At 36.4% G+C, this 19,452-nt stretch overlaps 1 protein-coding gene across 45 annotated transcripts in view; it reads left to right on the top strand.

The window, feature by feature from the left end:
- The window catches only part of nrp1a (neuropilin 1a), a 418,289-nt gene that overhangs the window by 269,643 nt on the left and 129,194 nt on the right, over positions 1 to 19,452 (top strand). For 17 of the 45 annotated variants that reach the window (XR_015524334.1, XR_015524333.1, XR_015524330.1 and 14 more), the window contains exons 1-2: positions 12,932 to 13,454; positions 15,672 to 15,846. Coding sequence is in view for 24 of the 45 variants with exons in the window: in XM_087308247.1 (XP_087164373.1) it covers positions 13,388 to 13,454; positions 15,672 to 15,846 (242 nt within the window). In the remaining 21 variants the exon portion in view is untranslated. 45 annotated transcript variants of the gene reach the window in all.

The raw sequence follows: 19,452 nt of genomic DNA, 5'->3' as shown, positions 1-19,452 counted from the left end.
ACGTTCAAAGGCCGACGCTCACAAAGTGATGCTTCACACTCCGAGTCGGACGGATCGGCAACAAAAAAGTCACGCATCTCTTCAATCTGAGCTGAAACTGCTTCATCTCAGCAGCAAACCTCCTACATCACACTCTGCTGTCAGGCGCACCTCTGCCGCTCTCATATTTATGAAGTTTCTTTTGACTTTTTAGCTCTTGCATACAGATGTGTGAGTGGAATATTTCACTCCCGTCTGTCTCTTTTCATACGTGCAAAATGTCGACGAGTGTGCCGAAATGTTGCAATGAAAGCAATCCTCCATTTCATGTTGAGGTTTCGACTCTGCCATCCAATTAAAGGGAAGGTAAAGCTTGTGCAGTGTAATCCTTTGAGCGCCGATCATCCCTTTCAGCGCCAATCATTTGATTAGGCATCAAAGTTTTGCATGATGAAGACAAACTCCATGACAAAATCAGGTCATTTGAGTCAGTGGGCGCTATCGTGTATCCAGTGCAGTGCAGAGTCAGATGCAACACAAGCGGGGGTGGTGGGGGTTCAGCCTGGCGCAGGTATTACTTTCACATCCTGCAATAGGTAGTTTATACAGCAACTACATTAGCACCTATTTGTGCTCCAATGGGTTTGCTGGTCTCATTCGGAGGTGTGTTAAAGTCTATTATTGTTATATTTCTATTTTGAGTCAATTAAAATAGACCACTGACCAACTCAGAACTGCTCCAAAGTCAATGATGCAGATTTGAACAAGTATTTTTAATTGCATTAGTGATAAGCTGGTCTAAAATGCGTGCGCACATTGCTTATCACACACACAGGGATGCACAGCAGCACAGAAATATCTTTATCTTCAGATGCAACACAAGTGTTTTTAGCTACTTTCAGGCTGGTTCGGGTATCATAAATACATTGTTTAAATAGCAAATACATTAGCACTTATTTGTGCACCAGTGGTCTGATTAGGAGGTGTGTTAAGGCGCATTGTTTTTGCACTTGGAGGCTCCTGAAATACACCATTGACCGGCTAAATACTACCCTAAAGTCAATGCCCCAGATGATTGTTGTACACTTTTTAATTGCATTACTGATAGGCTGGTCCATATGTGCATGCATGTTGCTTATTAACCAAATAGGGATGCACAGCAGCACAGAAATATCTTTAAATATGAATGTGCGGATATCCAGCAGCACAACATCAAATTGATATCTGCGAGAAACACGTCAAAAAAGCCAATTGATTTGATGCCAAAACCTTTTCGTCTATTTAACATAAACACGTCCTTTTGACCATCAAAGAATCCCAGAAATTACAAATATACATTGCATTTTGTATCTCTACGATACATGTAAACTACCTTGATGTCAAAACGACATCTAACAATGATATAAAACATCAATTACAGGACTGTCCTGTAATCAATTTTGATCCGTCTTTCAGGTGAGACGTTAAACCGAGGTCCTGACTCTCTGTGGTCATTAAAAATCCCATGGCACTTCTCGTAAAGAGCAGGGGTGTAACCCCGGTGTCCTGGCCTTACGATCATGGCCTCCCTATCCACTGATTTGTCTCTATTACGGTCTCTCCACTCCTCCAGTAGCTGGTGTGTGGTGAGCGCACTGGCACTGTTGTCCTGTGGCAGCCTTCGCATTATCCGAGTGGATGCTGCACACTGGTGGTGGTGTGGAGAGACCCCCCCCCCCTCTCATGATTGTAAAGTGCTTTAGATGTATGGCCATACACAATAAATGCGCTACATAAATACACATTACATTATATGTTTCTTGTTGCCAATGTTAGATGTCAGTTTGATGTTGTTTTGACATCAAGGTAATCAAAAGACATCAAATCAATTAGCATTTTTGACGTGCTTTTTAATGTTGTTTTGGCATGAAGGTGCAGCAGAGTTCAAATATAAAACATTAGTATTATCTACACAATATAAAAGTTGCTACCATCTCCATCAGCTCAGGCTTTGATCTGTTTCCTCACTAGTGAAGCGTTCAGTTTTTCCACTTATAAAGTCCGCCAGGTAAATAGCAACTCCACCATGGCACGAATGTAACTCCTCTTAAAGGTAATGAGAGATGAAACTCTTGAGTGGTTTAATGCACATTACGTCACACTTATATCTCATGCGCCTGGTACGTAGACCGATTTTCCTGTATTTAAAATAGCCAAAGTGTCATGCGACACATCCTAAGTACATCTACAGTGTGCACGTTAGACCGTGTGCTTACACTATTACACTAATAGAGCCCAGTGTTTCAACTGCAGTGAAACGTGCATCAACTGTGAGATTCATAGCAGTCGCCTGGTTACTGCAATACCATGGTAATGGTGATGTAAAACAAACTACATTCAGCTCACGCTCCCTTCATTTCAGTTGTGCTTCTCTCTCCGGATGCCCTGATTTTGTGAGCGCCGCTCTCCGTCTTGATCTGCTGGGGTCCCGGTGGATCAATAGACTCTGGAAGTTTTTTTTTTCTCTCTATCTCTTCTCTTTTCTAATCAAGGGATTCTCGGTAGACTTCGCATCTACGCTAAGAGCAAAAAGCTGAGCGGATGAAAGGAAACACCAGCCTCTGTGTGGATTTTACTGATAGCTCTGATGAAGCTCTTAAAATAGCTCTTGGAAGTTTGTCATATTAAATGAGTTTGGGGGATGTTTGCCGAACTCGGATCACACAGACACGCGCATATAAACAAACCTCTGACAAAAATGTAATTAGAGTCAAAAAGTGCAAAAGAAAATCATTTTCTGCTTTCCGGAGACAGCGCAGTGATTTCAGGCTGTTTCTAAATGCTTTTATTTACAGAATAACTTTATACCACAGAGCTGCTGCATGCTTGAATCGGATTTGCTAATGAGAATTCTGAGGTATGCTGTTATTGTCAGATAAACGCACAGCTAAAGTAGTCCCAGCAGGTTTTGAGCTCCATATCACTACGCTGAATGATTAGAGCTATTTCACAGCTACAACAGTCCAAAATCACATCAAAACACAACAGAAGGCTTTGAATTGGATGTGTAAGATATTATTCCTACACACAGGAGCAGACCTGACAGATAAAGTCCCAGATACAACATCTGAACAGTGGAGAAGCTGTAGAGACCAGAGTATATGTATGAGTTGAATTATTAGGAAATAATACACATGTAACCGTGCATTCACACGGGGCTTCAGTGTCAACACTTGACTGAAGGCGTGTCTGAAGTTGCTGAGGCGTGATCGTCAGGGCAGTGTCAGCCAATGAAATTAGTCAGCAATCGGCTACTGTCTGAGCTGGGGTATTTGCATGAAGTGATCTGATTGGCTGACACTTTTGTTGGCGCTTGAAAAGTTGAGAATTTCCCAACTTCTGCAGCGAGCAACGCCACTAAAGCGGTGCCCACGGATCCACAATGCAGTTCAGCAACGCCTGACGTCATCCATTCAAAGTAAATGAGCTCCGTGTGAATGGGGCTCATCACTTTAACATTACTTTCTAATTATTCAACGTACTGGATCCAGTTATTCCCTAGATAATAAAGGCAATCTCAATGCATATGTAACTATTTTACATTTGAACTCATTTGTGTTAGTTTGTGTGAGTTTGAATGATGTCAGTTCCTCTTTTACATGTTATGTATTAAATTTGATGACAGGGTACAAACTCTTAATCAATCCTTAAACCCAGGGAGTCTGAAGGTATGTAGGTGTACACTACCTGACAGAAGTCTTGTCGTGGATCTCAGTTGTAAGAGAATCAAATGATAACTTGACTTCTACTTGATCATTTGGAAAAGTGTCAGAAGGTGGATTTCTCTGATGGATCATCTGTTGATCTGCATCCCAATCATCAACCAGTCAAGTTTGGTGAAGGGGAAATCATGGTTTGGGGTCATTCAGTATGGGGGTGTGCGAGAGATCTGCAGAGTGGATGATCAACATCAACAGCCTGAGGTATCAAGACATCTGTGCTGCCCATTACATTACAAACCACAGGAGAGGGACAATTCTCCAGCAGGATAGCGCTCCTTCTCATACTTCAGCCTCCACATCAAAGATCCTGAGAGCAAAGATGCTCCATGATTGGCCAGCCCAGCCACCAGACATGAACCTTATTGAGGAGGAGGTGTTGAAGATGAATCCAAAGACTCTTGATGAACTCTGGGATCCTGCTGAAGGCTTTCTTCTTCATTCCAGATGACTTTATTAATCAGTGATTTGAGTCATGTCAGAGATGTATGGATGCAGTCCTCCAAGCTCATGATGGAGTCAGACACAACATTCATTCTGTCTCCACTGCAGCAGGACTTTATATTCTATACTGGACATTATTTCTGTTCAGTGATGAGACTTTAGTCTAAGCAGAGTCAGACTTTACTGTCCTCATCAAATCACTGAAAATCAAGGCATGATCAGATTTTATTGTGCTCAAATAAGCAAAATCTAGAGGCCTTCGCCTTTCATATGAGCCACTTCTGATACCAAATGATCAACTAGAAGTCCATCTATTATTTACTGTTCCTAAAACGTGCATAGGCCACAAGACTTTTGTCAGGTAGTGTAGATAAATATTGTGAACGTGTAAGAGCACAAACACATTGAGCAAAATGTTTAAACATTTAAAAAAAGCATTTGTTGTGAAAACAGCATGAGATCATCAGCCACTGCTTTTATTATAAAAACCATAGCTGCTACTATAAACTTCCAGTGAATCATTTTGGGATCCACATCAAATGCTGTATTTAGAGTAGCGTTTGTTATGTTCACCAATTGAACCGTTTTATTGCAGAAGCGCAGCAACTGTGGTGTTTTACATGAAACTTTTCAGAAAGATTAGGAGAAAATCAGAACATTTCTGAATACTCGAGGTCAAACATCCTGCATGTCAGATGATGCCAGTGCTGTCTGCCAGTCACTTATATTAGCTTTTATGGTGCCGTTTCATCCCAGATGGAAGTGAACATTAGAGACTTCATGCGGTAAATGCTATTTCATTAGCAATGGCGGTCCAAAACCTCAAAAATAAACAAACCCGGCGTTTGATGTGGCTTTAGCATTGGCAGATATGAGGATCGGCACACCCTCTCATTTAGAGGCTAAAATTATCATGACTTATTAAGAAAATTGACAGCGTTTCAAATTGTGTGGCCGTTTTATTGCAATGCCGATTTTTCCAAAACAAATCACCACACTTATGCATTCAATGCTATATTAATGCAAGGTTATGAGGGAGCACGGTGGCTCAGTGTTTAGCACTGTGACCTCACAGCAAGATACTCGCTAGTTCAAGTCCCGGCTGGGCGAGTAGTCATTTCTGTGTGAAGTTTGCATGTTCTCCCCGTGTTGGCTTGGGTTTCCTCCGGGTGCTTCGGTTTCCCCCACAGTCCAAACACATGCGCTATAGAGGAACTGATCAACTAAGTTGGCCGTAGTGTATGAGTGTGTGTGAGTGTGTGAATGAGCAGGAATGGCATCCACTGCTCAAAACATATGCTGGAATAGTTGGTGGTTCATTCCACTGTGGTGACCTGATAAATAAGGGACTAAGCTGAAGGAAAATCAATGAATTGATAAATAATACGAGGTTCACTGCAAGGTTATTTTAGTAAATAAAAACTAGTAAAAAGTGTTTAGTTGACTTTATTTAAAACAGTTAATAACATTTTCAGAGTGAACAAAATTAAGTTAAGCCAATTTAACAGTTCCAAGTTACAATGGGTTTACTTTATTTTTTAAGTAAAGTCAACTTGTTGCTTTTAAGGCAATGGGTTTACTCACATTAAGAAGCTTATTACTTTACACAATGTATTCGGACGGGATTATTCTGAGTCAACTTAACTTTTCTTTTTTTATAGTGTTGTTTTATTGGCCACGTAGGAGAATTTTGTTAATGTAGACATACATTGTGGTTTTAATCCTGTCCAAATCTGTTTTGTCTGCCTTTTTATCATACGACATCTGTAAAAATTAAAAAACTCCAGACTAAGTGATGGCCCTAGAGAAATCAGGTCCCATCCCAATGCAATAATCCCTCATTCTGTGATATAAAATCTGAACTGTGGCTGTTTTCTGAACCCCATTTAGATGCGCTTTAAACATTTTAAATGGAACATATTCTATTGTTTCTTATTAGCCAAAAAACTGAAATGAATCTTTAATTTCACGGTTTATTTCCGGCAGCTGGGGTGCTGGAAAAATAAAACGTAAATAACGGCCGTTAAATTACAGAAATTTACTGTAAAATAACAGACATTAAATTGCAGGAATTTACTGTAAAATAACAGACATTAAATTACAGACATTTACTGTAAAATAACAGACATTAAATTACAGACATTTACTGTAAAATAACAGACATTAAATTACAGACATTTACTGTAAAATAACAGACATTAAATTACAGACATTTACTGTAAAATAACAGACATTAAATTACAGAAATTTACTGTAAAATAACAGACATTAAATTACAGACATTTACTGTAAAATAACAGACATTAAATTACAGACATTTACTGTAAAATAACAGACATTAAATTACAGACATTTACTGTAAAATAACAGACATTAAATTACAGAAATTTACTGTAAAATAACAGACATTAAATTGCAGGAATTTACTGTAAAATAACAGACATTAAATTACAGACATTTACTGTAAAATAACAGACATTAAATTACAGACATTTACTGTAAAATAACAGACATTAAATTACAGGAATTTCATTAAATTGAAGTTTCTGTTAAATTTCTGTTGTTCAACTTTTATTTTACAGTAAATTGCTGTAATTTAATGCCCGTTATTTTAGGTTTTTTCTCCCAGCACCCCAGCTGTCGGAAATAAATTGTGAAATTACAGTTTTTTTGTTTTTACAGTGCACATAATAAACTACACATACAGCATGGCCTTTAACATGAAGAAAATATGACATTCGTCTTATTTAGATATTTTTTTCTCTTTTTAATAATTATATAGTAACATGTCAACTACAGCATTTAAAAAGTTATACAAAGTTGAACTTAATAATTTTAGCCTGTTTTACTGATGTAAGTTGAGATGACGAAAAGTTAATTTGATTCAACTAAAAACAGTGTAGTCACCTTAATTCAGACCAATGCCTATTTTTGTCCTTTTGAGTGGTCACTTGTGAAATGAGAGAAAAGATGCATTAAGCGAACCCAAATGCACTCAGACAGAAGGAATGTGCGCCTTTGTTCTGTGCTAATTATTCCTCAGGAATGTACGAAAGATAACTCAGGACGGGAAAGAGCAAATTTGTTAAATGGACTCTCTATTGTTGCGCACAACCACCAGCGTTTTAGATACGGCAGCCGTGGAGTCTCTGAAATGACTTGATCTTATTGTTACAGAGCCTTTATTACCCCCTGGAGAATAGACTTGAGTCAAATACAATCTTACAGAAAGGCTCCCTCGCTCGTTCTCCTGCTGGAGCGTCCGCAGAAGTGCCATGCATTGCTAATAGTGATTGGTGGTAAACTGATGAGGTGCCTTTGTTTAAGAAACATGTCATTAGATAAGTGTGCAATCCTTAAATTGAAGTGCTTTCCCAAATCTTATCAGAAAATGGACTTTATTAAAGATGTCAATGGTAAAGAACTGTAAATATGCTACAGTCAAAATCTGGGTGGTGAATAACCGTGAATTCACTTTCCCTGAATTCCCTTCGCTTCATTTTTTATGTATATTTGGGGCAAAGTCTAGAAGGGATACAGCTGTGTATACATCCATATTTTATCATTAGATAAGTCTGCAGTGCTTAAATTGAAGTGCTTTCCCGGATCTTATCAGAAAATAGACTTCATTTTATCTTCATGCAGACACACTGTGCACTGTAAAAATGGCAATGGTAAAAAACTGTAAATATACTACAGTAAAAATCTCTAACCTGGTTAACAGTAAGTTTGCTTTATACCTACTATTTTCTTTTTATATACAGTCAATAACCGTAAATTCACTTTCCCAGAATTCCCTTTGCTTTAATGCTGTTTTGGGTAATGTCATAAGGGATACAGCTGACATCTATCTAGCATAATTTTTGTAACCCTTTACACAATTAATGGGTAATTTAATAAATAATATATAATATACTTGGTATAATCACTGTTTTTACATTACTGTGATGGTTGTGTTTAGGATTGTGGTTAGAGTAGATGTTAATAAATACACTTAATTGGTAATTTAATAAATAATATGAATTATACTTTGTATAATTACTGTTTGTACATTACTGTGATGGTTGGGTTTATGATTTAGACAGGGGTTAGACCTTAATAAAATATAATTAATGGGTAATTTAATTAATAATGTATTAGCGACCTTCTTGATTTGAGGCGACAGCACTACTGCGCCACCACACTGCCCAAAATTACATTAAATAAAATTAAAAATCAATAAAATGAAAATAAAATACATATATAGATATTATTTTACTGTGCATAATTCAAATTTTAATTAAACAGAATTGAATTCAACAAATTTACATAAAAATGTTGTCAAATTTTATATATATAAGACAATAAAAACCTTATGGTAAATCATTATGACAAATCTTTAGTTATATTTATGACATTTAAAAATAGTAAATAAGTACTCATAATTTAGATTTAGATTTCATAATTTACACTCAAAGCTTTATTATTTATACTTGTATATTATTATTATAATTATGACAAGTGAGAAGTTTGCATCATAATAATGGCACAATATCTCAATTAAAAATTATAAATACATATAAAAATATAAAAAATATATTAATAAATAACACAAATAAAGCAATTACTGTACATAAGCAAGATTTATGGATCTGTGATATTTTCAAATTAATTATCATAATGTTCCTAGAAACTTTTTACCTTTCTTGTTTTTAAACCAGTCTAGAAGATTTACTCAGTACATTGCTTATAATTAAAACTAATGTGGAAAAGATGATGCGAATGTTTGTTTGTTTGTGAATAAAATGTTTCCCGCCTTGTTGAAGGTCTTAACTTATGAATATTAAATCGATTACGTGACTGGACGCTCCACAGGGGTTACCAAGCAACGTCAGCGTCGCCTGATTAATATTCATGAGCTAAGCCCTTCCCCGCAGTAGCGCTGCTGGTTCTCTGGCGGTGTGAGCGGAGCTGCACAACGGGAGAAAGCGCGCACAGAGCGGCTTGCGTTTCCGTCCAGCACCGCGAACCATCGAAGTCACAAAGCCCGCTTTTGTGTGATATGTGTCGGCAACTTATCTCAGAAGTCTGAAATTAAAACACAACCCTACAGTGAGAAGAATTCGGCCAGCAAAGCAGCACATATTTCAGGGGATTTTACATTTGTCTCTCAGCGTTTGGAAAGTTCTCATTGAGCTTACAGGCTTACCTAGTGGAAAATGCCAAATCCGATTCAATGAATTAACACTGGGTGCATTTTCATGCGGAATTTAATAGACTCGGAATAGAGAAGTTTAATGGACTTGTCTCTCACTGAAAGTTTGGGGTTTAAATACGTGAGAACACTGGTGAACAGCGTCATCTGGCAATGCGCTGTCTAATGAAGATACCCTGTACAAATGATTACACTGACGCAAAATAAAGCATGCATCACCGCAATTCTGCGTTGGAGGGAGAAGTTACTAGCTAATTTGAAGCTTAATGGCAATCACATATATATAGTAGCTCATAATTATTTTTCATTATTATTATAATAATTATTATTATTTTAATTTTATTATTTAAAATATTGTTTGATTAATTAGTCATGGTAGCATATGTTTTTAGTTTATTGTAACTTATTAAATTAAGTTCTATTCTAATTTTATAAGTTATGCAAGCTGTTTTAAGTCAGTTTATCATAATAAAAGTTCAATAAACTCATAAGGTTAATTTTATTCAGCTAAAACTTCTAAGGCAACCAGAATTTTTACTGTGTAGTAATTAGTAATAATTTAGATGTTATAAAGATGTTACTGTAAAAAAATCCTGGTTGCCTTATTTATTTATTTATTTATTGTTGAATCAAATTAACCTTATGAGTCAATTAAACCTATATTATGTTAAACTGACTTAAAACAGCTTGGTTAACATAATTAACTTAGTTTAGTAAGTTACAATGAACTAAAAATATATGCTGTCATGACTAATAGATGATATATTTTTACCATTTATGTACTTTATATTAGTACATTTCATCTCCTAATTTGTCTTCATTTAACCTTTTATCATTATATACAGTTAAAAAGATTTTTGCTGCTAGGTCAAAGTACTTATTTATATTGAGCTGAATCAACACAATTCTTACGTTTATGGGCGATAACATAAATGTTTTTGTTCAGTCCACTTAAATTTGTAAAAGCAACTTGATCGTTAATATAATATAATATAATATAATATAATATAATATAGTAATAATTGTAAATAACTTAATCAATTTGTGTTTGGACAACATAAAGGAATTATTTTGAAGCCAGAATTTTTTACAGTAGTATGACTTATGCCAATTTCATATCAATCTACATCATAGTTAAGGTTTTTTTAATAATGTTCCAGCTCCATCAAAGAAGTCATCACAAAGTCCATTTGATAATCATCTAGATCAGGGATCACCAAACTTGCTCCTGGAGGGCCGGTGTCCTGCAGATTTTAGCTCCAACCCTAATCAGACACACCTGAACAAGCTAATCAAGCTCTTACTAGGTATACTTGAAACACCCATGCAGGTGTGTGGAGGCAAGTTGGAGCTAAACCTTGCAGGGCACCGGGCCTCCAGGAACAGGATTAGTGACCCCTGATCTAGAGGTTAAAGATTGAAAAACATTGACCACCATGACAAAGTCCAAATAAAAGACATGAAAAACAATATAATAGCCAAGTCCTGACACCTGCATGCACCTAAATCCACGTTTAAGAAACAAATAAGAGACCTTCAGCAACTGATCATCCCGTAATCATTCATAAACCAGCATAAAATCATTAGCAGGGCGGATCTTCCATCATCCGCTCTCTCAGAATGAAAGCATCTTTAATAAAAATGACTGCTATATTTGATTGTCCTTTGATTAAAGGCAATAACTGATGGCCCACTTTTGCTGAACCCACCATTCACAGTGTGAATATACACACAAAACAAAATACAGGTCACAATGCATGCTATTGACTACTGGCTTACCTGCCTATTATAAAGGGTTATTATTAGTTATAAAGTATGATCTTATTCTGTGTCCGTTATCCATACCCAAAACGCAACCCAACTTCTACCTTATAACAATTAATAAACACCTAAGTAGTAGATTATTAAGCTAGTTAATTCTTTGTAATACTCTGAATTGTGCATTGCTAAAATATATTTGAATATATACCATGTTTTTAAGGAGGAAGCAATTAAAAAAGGTTTTCATGACCCAGCATTTGGTCAAATACAGACAACATTAGGTCAGATATGGATATATAAATAATCGGTCACACCATAAGGTTTCATTAGGTTATGTATTTACTAACATAAACTAATAATAAACAATACTTGTGCATTATTTATTTACACAGTTCAACATTTAGTAATGCATTATTAAAATACAAACTCATGCTTGTTAACATTAGTTAATGCATCATGAGTTAACATGCTAACAATGAACAACTTTATTTTTATTAATTATTTTAATGCATTAATTTTAATGATGATTTTTATATTAAGTCTATTAAACTTACATGAGACCTTTTTTAATTCAATGTCTGGCTTGATTTGACCTCATGCAACATTGGATGACAGCAAACCCAGCATTTTAATAGTGTGAGCTATGATTTTAACCCTCTGATTGTTTTATATTAATCTGCATGCTTTGTTTTTTTTTCTGTGGAGAGAGGATAGAGTGAGCTGTAGGCGGCATTTTTGGCCGGGGCAGCCTCGCGGAACAGGGCGTGAGATATGGATCATGGAGTCCGCGGTGATCGCAACTTCTCCCGGATTCCTGCGGAATGAAGCCCGCTGTCCGCCTTTCCTCCGGTGCTTTAATATCCACTGCATGAGCAAGTGCGCGGTCATTACTGCAAAATATTAGGCTGACTCTGTACTGCAGGACCCTGTGTTTGTTTCCTCGCGCTGACTGCTTGGTTTAGCGTAAATGACGGATACAATGAGAGTTGCTGAACGCTGAGTGCTGTTCGGAGACGCTGATGTTTATGGATTTGACTGGAGATAACTGGGCGATCGCGGTCACCGGATCGTACTGCATTACTGCTGGATGTAACGGGGGTGACAGCTTGTAGGCAAGTGCTGATTGTTTGTCTGAGCAGGAAGGACTCGGTTGAAGTGACAGGCTTAGTCCGTTTAGCATGAAGAAATATCGATGCGATCAACTTATGTGGAGTCTCACTGCTGCAGTTTGTATTTGTGCACACACTGCAGTGTTAAACATACAAGATTGCAACAGATTTTAATCTTATATATCTTTAAAATGCAGAATGCCTGTCATATATTCATGTTTCGCTTGATATGCATCATGTTAAAGGAAGTTCGGGAGTAAAACACGCCTTGTTAATGCCAATTGTGGTAACATTGCATGCGTTTGCGTGAACATGCATTGGCAAATAATGTAGATACAATTCAGAAGGTGCACATGCTTCAATCCAGATAGTTGATCTAGTAGTTGTTGCAATCTAGTAGTTGTTGCGTGTATTAAACGTTGATGTTACACCGCAAGCCCGACATCAAGAGCACTTCCAGAGCGCGCGAGGGCTGGACGGTGTCTCGCGGAGAGCTCGGGGTCTCTGTGCTCTTTTATACGGGAGGTTGGGCTCCATATAGGTCGGGCTTTTGCATATGTGTAATCAAACCAATGAGAATCCCCTGCGCGTCTGGCACACGGCAGAGCAACAAACTCTAGGAAGAAGAGAAGCGTAATTTAGGGGGTGTATCCCTTGTTTAAGACGCTGTTATGGCAAAGCCAATCGCCAGATGTTTGTGTTCCTCACTCCGATTTTGAGACTAAGCAGAACGCCGGGTTACTATACGCGGAGGCTGAATCTCGTATCCAAGCCGCACTTTTTTAGCCAAAGTCTAGCGATCTTTCTTGTCTTTGCGCACAGGATTACTCGTCTATTTCGCGGAACTGCAACGATTTTTTCCCTTTTCTGTCATTCTTTAACAGGGCGAAGGAAATGGCAAAGGAGAGAGGATCGGGTCTGGGAGAGCGCAGAGGAAACCAGAGCTGAATGGCAGGATGCGAGCGACCTGAAGACGCACAAAACCGCACATTTCTACAGCTCTCAGACCCTTTTGCGCGCTCTTTCGGTTTCCTTCTTTACACGCGAGAGGAATTACCCAAATACGACCATCTGAGGATTGTCTCATCGTTTTTTGCCAAATTTGTGTTATTTTTCCGCACTCCGAACTCCAGGATTCGAGGATGCATTGTGGATTAGTGTTGATCCTCTTTACGGGAATCTTTCTCATCGTCAGTGCTCTCAAAAATGGTGAGTGTCGGCTGAAACTGACGGCTGTCTTATGACTTTTTCTTGGGATTAGATGAGGGGAAAGCCTGTTAACGAGGGGTTGCGACTTCGGGCTGGTCACCTGCTCTCACCTGCCGCCGCTTTCTGGCTCTGGATGACCAGACAAAACCATTTCACAAAACCGCGCTGAGATCCAGCTCGTATTTATAACATCGTACAACAAAACGCGCGGTGTGATTGTGCCCAAAACATGCGTGTATCTGTAATTAACATAGCTATTATTTACAAAATAGTAAATATTATATTTCATCTCATTCATTTGACTTGCTTTATTACATTATGGTTTCTAAATTACGAAATGAGCCTCTATTGTGCATGCGTTTAGATATTTAAAAATATTAGACACTCGTATTTTAATGTGTAGGCGACAGTATAGCCTCTTTTCATGTTAATACAGATCTGCTACTCAGATGTTAAACATTACAATACGTTTAAATTAGTACTCTTAATATATATTTATAATATAAAGTGCTACATAAAGTTTTGTTCCTCCAAAGTTTAGGGTTTCTGATTGTAATCTTAAGAAAAATATCCACATTAAAGCATTAAATATTCCAGTGAATCGTAATAATGCTTGTGTGACTTTATTTTATGATCTACAATTATACATTTTTATTTAGGTTTGAATGTAAATATGTGTAATAATGTTATTAACTTGTAAAGTTATGCTATTACTGACTAGGCCATTTGTATTTTTCTTCTTATGTTTCTGTTCCTGTATGTAAATCAGATAAAGTGTGTATCTTAATCACGCCTGTCCAGACTAAAAAGTCCTGTGGGATTCTAGCAACATTTTCTCGGGTCACTTTAATGTAGACTTGGATACAAGATAGTCGCCAAACCACTTTAGGCACGTGGAATAAGTCATGCATGTTGTGCACTACATTATTAAACTAAATGAATGATTCAATATACCAAATTTGAGTTTTAAAAAGTTGTTATCGATATTATTTCACATTTTGGATTATCAACTTCCATTTCAAAACATCTAAGGATTACTCATTGAAGTATATATACATTTACTCCTGTTGAAATAATGTTAAGCTTTACCTAATGTAAAACATCTGGATCGTTTATGTATTCTTAATCTAGAAACTTAAAAATCTTGATCTGTTTTTGTTTTTGATTTTTGCATGCTCCATTTGTCGACAAATTTGCGTTGAAACTGACAAATTTGTTGTCTGAATATGGACTTGGACACAAGGTAGTCGCCAAAGCACTTTAAGCACATGGAATAAATTATGAGTGTTGACCCAATTTAAGCTTTAAAAAGTTGTTATAGATACTAACCACCTATTAAAAACCTCTAAGTATTATTCATTAAAAAAATCTAAATTTAATACATTTATAATCCCTGTGAAATGACCTTTTTAACATGTTACACATTACCCAATGTAATGCATCTGGATAATTTAGTTATCCTTTATGTATGCTTAACCTAGAAACTCAAATATCTTGATCTGTTTTTATTGCTTGCATCGTTTGTTGATGAATTTACATTGAAATTGACGAATCTGTGGTCTGAATGTGTTCATTTTTATTCTAACAAACAAAAAAGACAACGTGTTTGTGTGTAAACATCTCCATCAGACCCTGAGCCATGCGCTTACTCTGTAAGTTTGTTTGTTGTTGATGGATATGATGAAATTCAGTGTTGATCCGCTGTGGAAGGGACCAAATAAATGAAATATTTAACAGACAAAGGTCACGCTTCCCTCCCACATAATGACATTAAATGTAGGCGCAAATATCAAGCCTTTATTTAGTGCTTAGAAATGGGTCAGAAATGACTAGAGGAGATTGTATCTCAGAGAGTATTTGGAGAGAAACGGCACAGTCATTCTTATGTCAAACCACAATAGTGCTATTGTATGAGGTGTTACAAAATAAACCATTTAGGCAATGTGATGTTGAACATGCACTGTGGGAAATAGATACTAGAAGAAAATCCAGTGTTAAGAGTGTTTAAAAAGCTGTTTTTATTATTGTATGGCTTCGCTTTAGGTTGATAAACAAACATAATCATGTGTTGTAGTGAGACTGATTGAACTGAATAATCTTTCTCTTTTAATTCTCCATCATAAGGAAAATACTCCACGTAAGGAAAAGCATTCAGAAAGCAACATGTTGGTATTTTCTTCCAGCATGCGTGATAATGTGTCTTTTCTGTTCTTTCAGACAAATGTGGGGACAATATCAGGATCACTAGTGCCAATTATCTCACATCGCCCGGCTATCCAGTATCTTACTACCCGTCTCAGAAATGCATATGGGTGATTACAGCTCCAGGACCCAACCAGAGGATTTTGATCAACTTCAACCCACACTTTGACCTGGAAGACAGAGAGTGCAAGTGAGTGTTGAGCGTTCAGTATTTTGTGTGGAGCTGCGCCACCTGCTGGTGCTGATGGAGTATATGCAGAACACTCATCTGGTGGGGCAGAGAGAGAGAGACACACATGTGTGCTTGGTGTCTTTAAAGGGATAGTTCACCCAAACAGGAAAATTCTGCCACCCAGAACAAACCACAGTTGTTAAACTTGTACATAATTAACTAATTTAAGCCCTTGCATTGTATATTAAAGGGACAGTTCACCTAAACATTATTATTCTGCCATCATTTACTCAAAACAAACCACTGTTGTGCAACTTGTATTTACGTAACTAATTTAGGCCTTTGCATTGTATATTAAAGGGATGGTTTAGACAAAAATGAATATTCTGCCATCATTTACTCAGAACAAACCACTGTTAACTTTAGTTATTCTAATTGACCCATTTAAACCTTTACATGGCACATTAAAGTGATAGTTGACCCAAAAATGAATATTCTACCCTCATTTAACAAGAACAGACCACTGTTATCTTATCTAGTTAACCTAGTTATCCTATTTCAGCCTTTAAATTGCACTTTAAAGGGATAATTCACCCCTTAACCTGATCAAAACCTATTTAAAATTTCCATAGTATTCTTTTCATGCTATTGAAGTTGGTAGCATTCTTCAAAATATCTTCTTTTGTTTTCAACACAAGAAGTGAACCAATAAAGGTTTAAAATTACACGAGGCAAAATAAATGAGGTAATTTTCATTTCAAGTTCTAAATTCTCTCAGATTTGGCATCTTTTTTGTCACTTTATTTTAAGGGTTTAATTCTCACTTCTAACAAACCATTCAATAGGATTTTTAGCTCAATAAACTCACAATTATCTGCTTATTCATTGTATTTAGGGTAGTAATTGGGTTTAGGTATTAGGTAGGATTAGAGATATTGAATAAAATCATACTTTATTAGTACTTATAATAAGTCAATGTCTTAATAATAAACAAGTACTGCTTAAACAAAATAATTACTATTGAACACATTCTTTATTATATATATATAGTTATATATATATATATATATATATATATATATATATATATATATATATATATATATATATATATATATATATTTTTTTTTTTTTTTTAATATTTATTTATTTTTATTTATTTATTTTTTTTGTGCTCAAAAGTTGAAAAACTGAAATAAATAAGTTTAAAACAACATGAGGGTGAATAAATGTGGCGATTTAAATTTTTATTTAACTGTCTTTAACTTTAAGTGCTGATTTCATTCAGATTTGGCATTTTTGACGTGTTTATTTTCCTATAAGTGTGTTAAAAGTGACACGATGTGTGTTTCCTTTCACACATTGTCCTTTAGCAGCTTTGTCAAGCGAGTAGATAAAACAATGAGCTATTGAAAGCTGATTTCTTATTTTTGCATCATGATTCAACATGTGGTTTGCTTGCTGTAGATTGATGTGTCTTTCCTTTCACACTTTGTCCTTTGGTCGTTTTGAAAGCATTTATCAAAATATCTTCTATTGTGTTCATCAGAAGAGATGAAATAATGAAGGTTTAAACCACATGAGGGAGAATAATGAATGAGGCAGCTTTCCTTTTTGGTGAACTATCCCTTTAAGTGCTGATTTCATTCAGATTTGGCATCTTTGACGTTTTTATTTTTTTATAGATGTGTTAAAAGTGACAATTTGAGTCCTTTCAATAGTTTTAAAACAATGAGGTAATGAAAGCTGATTTCTTATTATCGCATCATGATTCAACATGTGGTTTGGTTGCTGTAGCTTGTTTCCACTGAGTCACATTTCAATCTAGATACAATTGTATGTATCAATAAACCCTTACGTAAGGCTTTTAGCTCAATAAACTGGTTTGTTGCTTATTATTAGTTATTAAAGTAGGTAGTACTTGGGTTGATTAGGGGTGAAAAACACCATACTAAGTAGTATTAAACAGACAATATTTTTTATATCAAAGCAAGTAATACCTCCATTGTGAATAGTGGGTATATACTTAAACGTCAGTGTTACCTCTATTTTCTCTTCTATAAACACGTTAAAATAAACCAATGTGTGTAAAAGTTTTCTTTCACAAGTTGTCTTTTGGTAGTTTTGAAAGCATTTTTCAAAATATCTTCCTTTGTGTTCAGCAGAAGAAATAAACTAGTAAAGGTTTAAAAACACATGAGGGAGAATAAGAAGGAGGCAAATTTAATTTTTTGGTGAACTATCCCTTTAAGTGCTGATTTCATTCAGATTTGGCATTTTTGATGTTTTTATTTTCCTATAAGTGTGTTAAAAGTGACACGATGTGTGTTTCCTTTCACACATTGTCCTTTAGCAGCTTTGTCAGGCGAGTAGATAAAACAATGAGCTATTGAAAGCTGATTTCTCATTTTTGCGTCATGATTCAACATGTGGTTTGCTTGCTGTAGATTGATGTGTCTTTCCTTTCACACGTAGTTTTGAAAGCATTCTTCAAAATATCTTCTCATTTTTGGGTGAACTGTCCCTTTAGCTACTGATTTAATTCAGATTTGGCACTATTTTTCTATAAATGTGTTGACAGTATGACACAATGTGAGTTTTCATTCAAACGTTGTCCTGATTTCATTCAGATTTGGCATCTCAGACATTTTTAATGTGAGTTTTCTCTCCTTTCCTTTCTCTTTTAATAGTTTTGAAAGCATTCTTCAAAATATCTTTTAATTTCTGGGTGAACTATCCCTTTAACTGCTGATTTAGTTCAGATTTGGCATTATTTTTCTATAAATGTGTTAAAAGTGGCAGGATGTGAGTTTCCTTTCACACATTGTCTATCAGACATTGAGATATTGAAAGCTGATTTCTGATTTTTGCATCATGATTCAACATGTGGTTTGGTTGCTGTCCCGTTCTGCGTCTGGTTGCGTGTGTTTCCTTTGTTTGTGCCGGCGGATCTGAGAAACGTCGTTGTGCTGTCAGAGTGTGTCCGACTCTGTTACTGTATCCCCTCCACCCAGATAGTCTTCCGCCTGGAGTCTTTTGTGTTCTCTGAATGCCTGGTATTAATGGCTCCGTTTATCAGGATCTTTACCTTTTTATGGCTCTGTAAACCTACAGAGATTTACAGCCCCAGATGACCCCGCGCTGTCTGCTCATAGGGGGTCCGTCTCTTCTGAGAGTTCAGGTTTCGCTGCCCAGAAACGAACAGAACAGACCCCCCTCTGGTCACACACACACAAATCTCCAACCAGGGGACACTTAGAGCGAATGGAGTGTGGATAGACACATGGTGGGGACATAATGAGCCCTCCTAATGAAATTATCCTGCAAAGGTTTGGCGAAGAAGACAACTTACACAAATGCAAGTTTAGCTCCCGAGGCAGGCAGTGGATATAAATGAGTTTAACATGAGCTCTTTAAAACGCGCTTCTTCTCTTTTGGGATCATGAAGTCTTCCCCATTGACTTCCTAATCCCAAAGAGCACACTTTAAAAAGAAAGACTTTGTAATCACAGTGCTTCTGACTTTGAATTATTTTTTGCACAAACCGGACACTCGGTTAGTTAGTGTTTAGGTCAATGATTCAAGTATGCACGTAAGATATCCGAAATCCATTACAATGCATCT

The sequence above is a fragment of the Danio rerio genome, chromosome 24, assembly GCF_052040795.2.
Source record: "Danio rerio strain M-AB ecotype USA chromosome 24, GRCz13ab, whole genome shotgun sequence".
Taxonomy (NCBI): domain Eukaryota; kingdom Metazoa; phylum Chordata; class Actinopteri; order Cypriniformes; family Danionidae; genus Danio; species Danio rerio.
The sequence above is the reverse complement of the archived record's forward strand: the minus strand, read 5'-3'. Positions and strand labels throughout refer to the sequence as shown.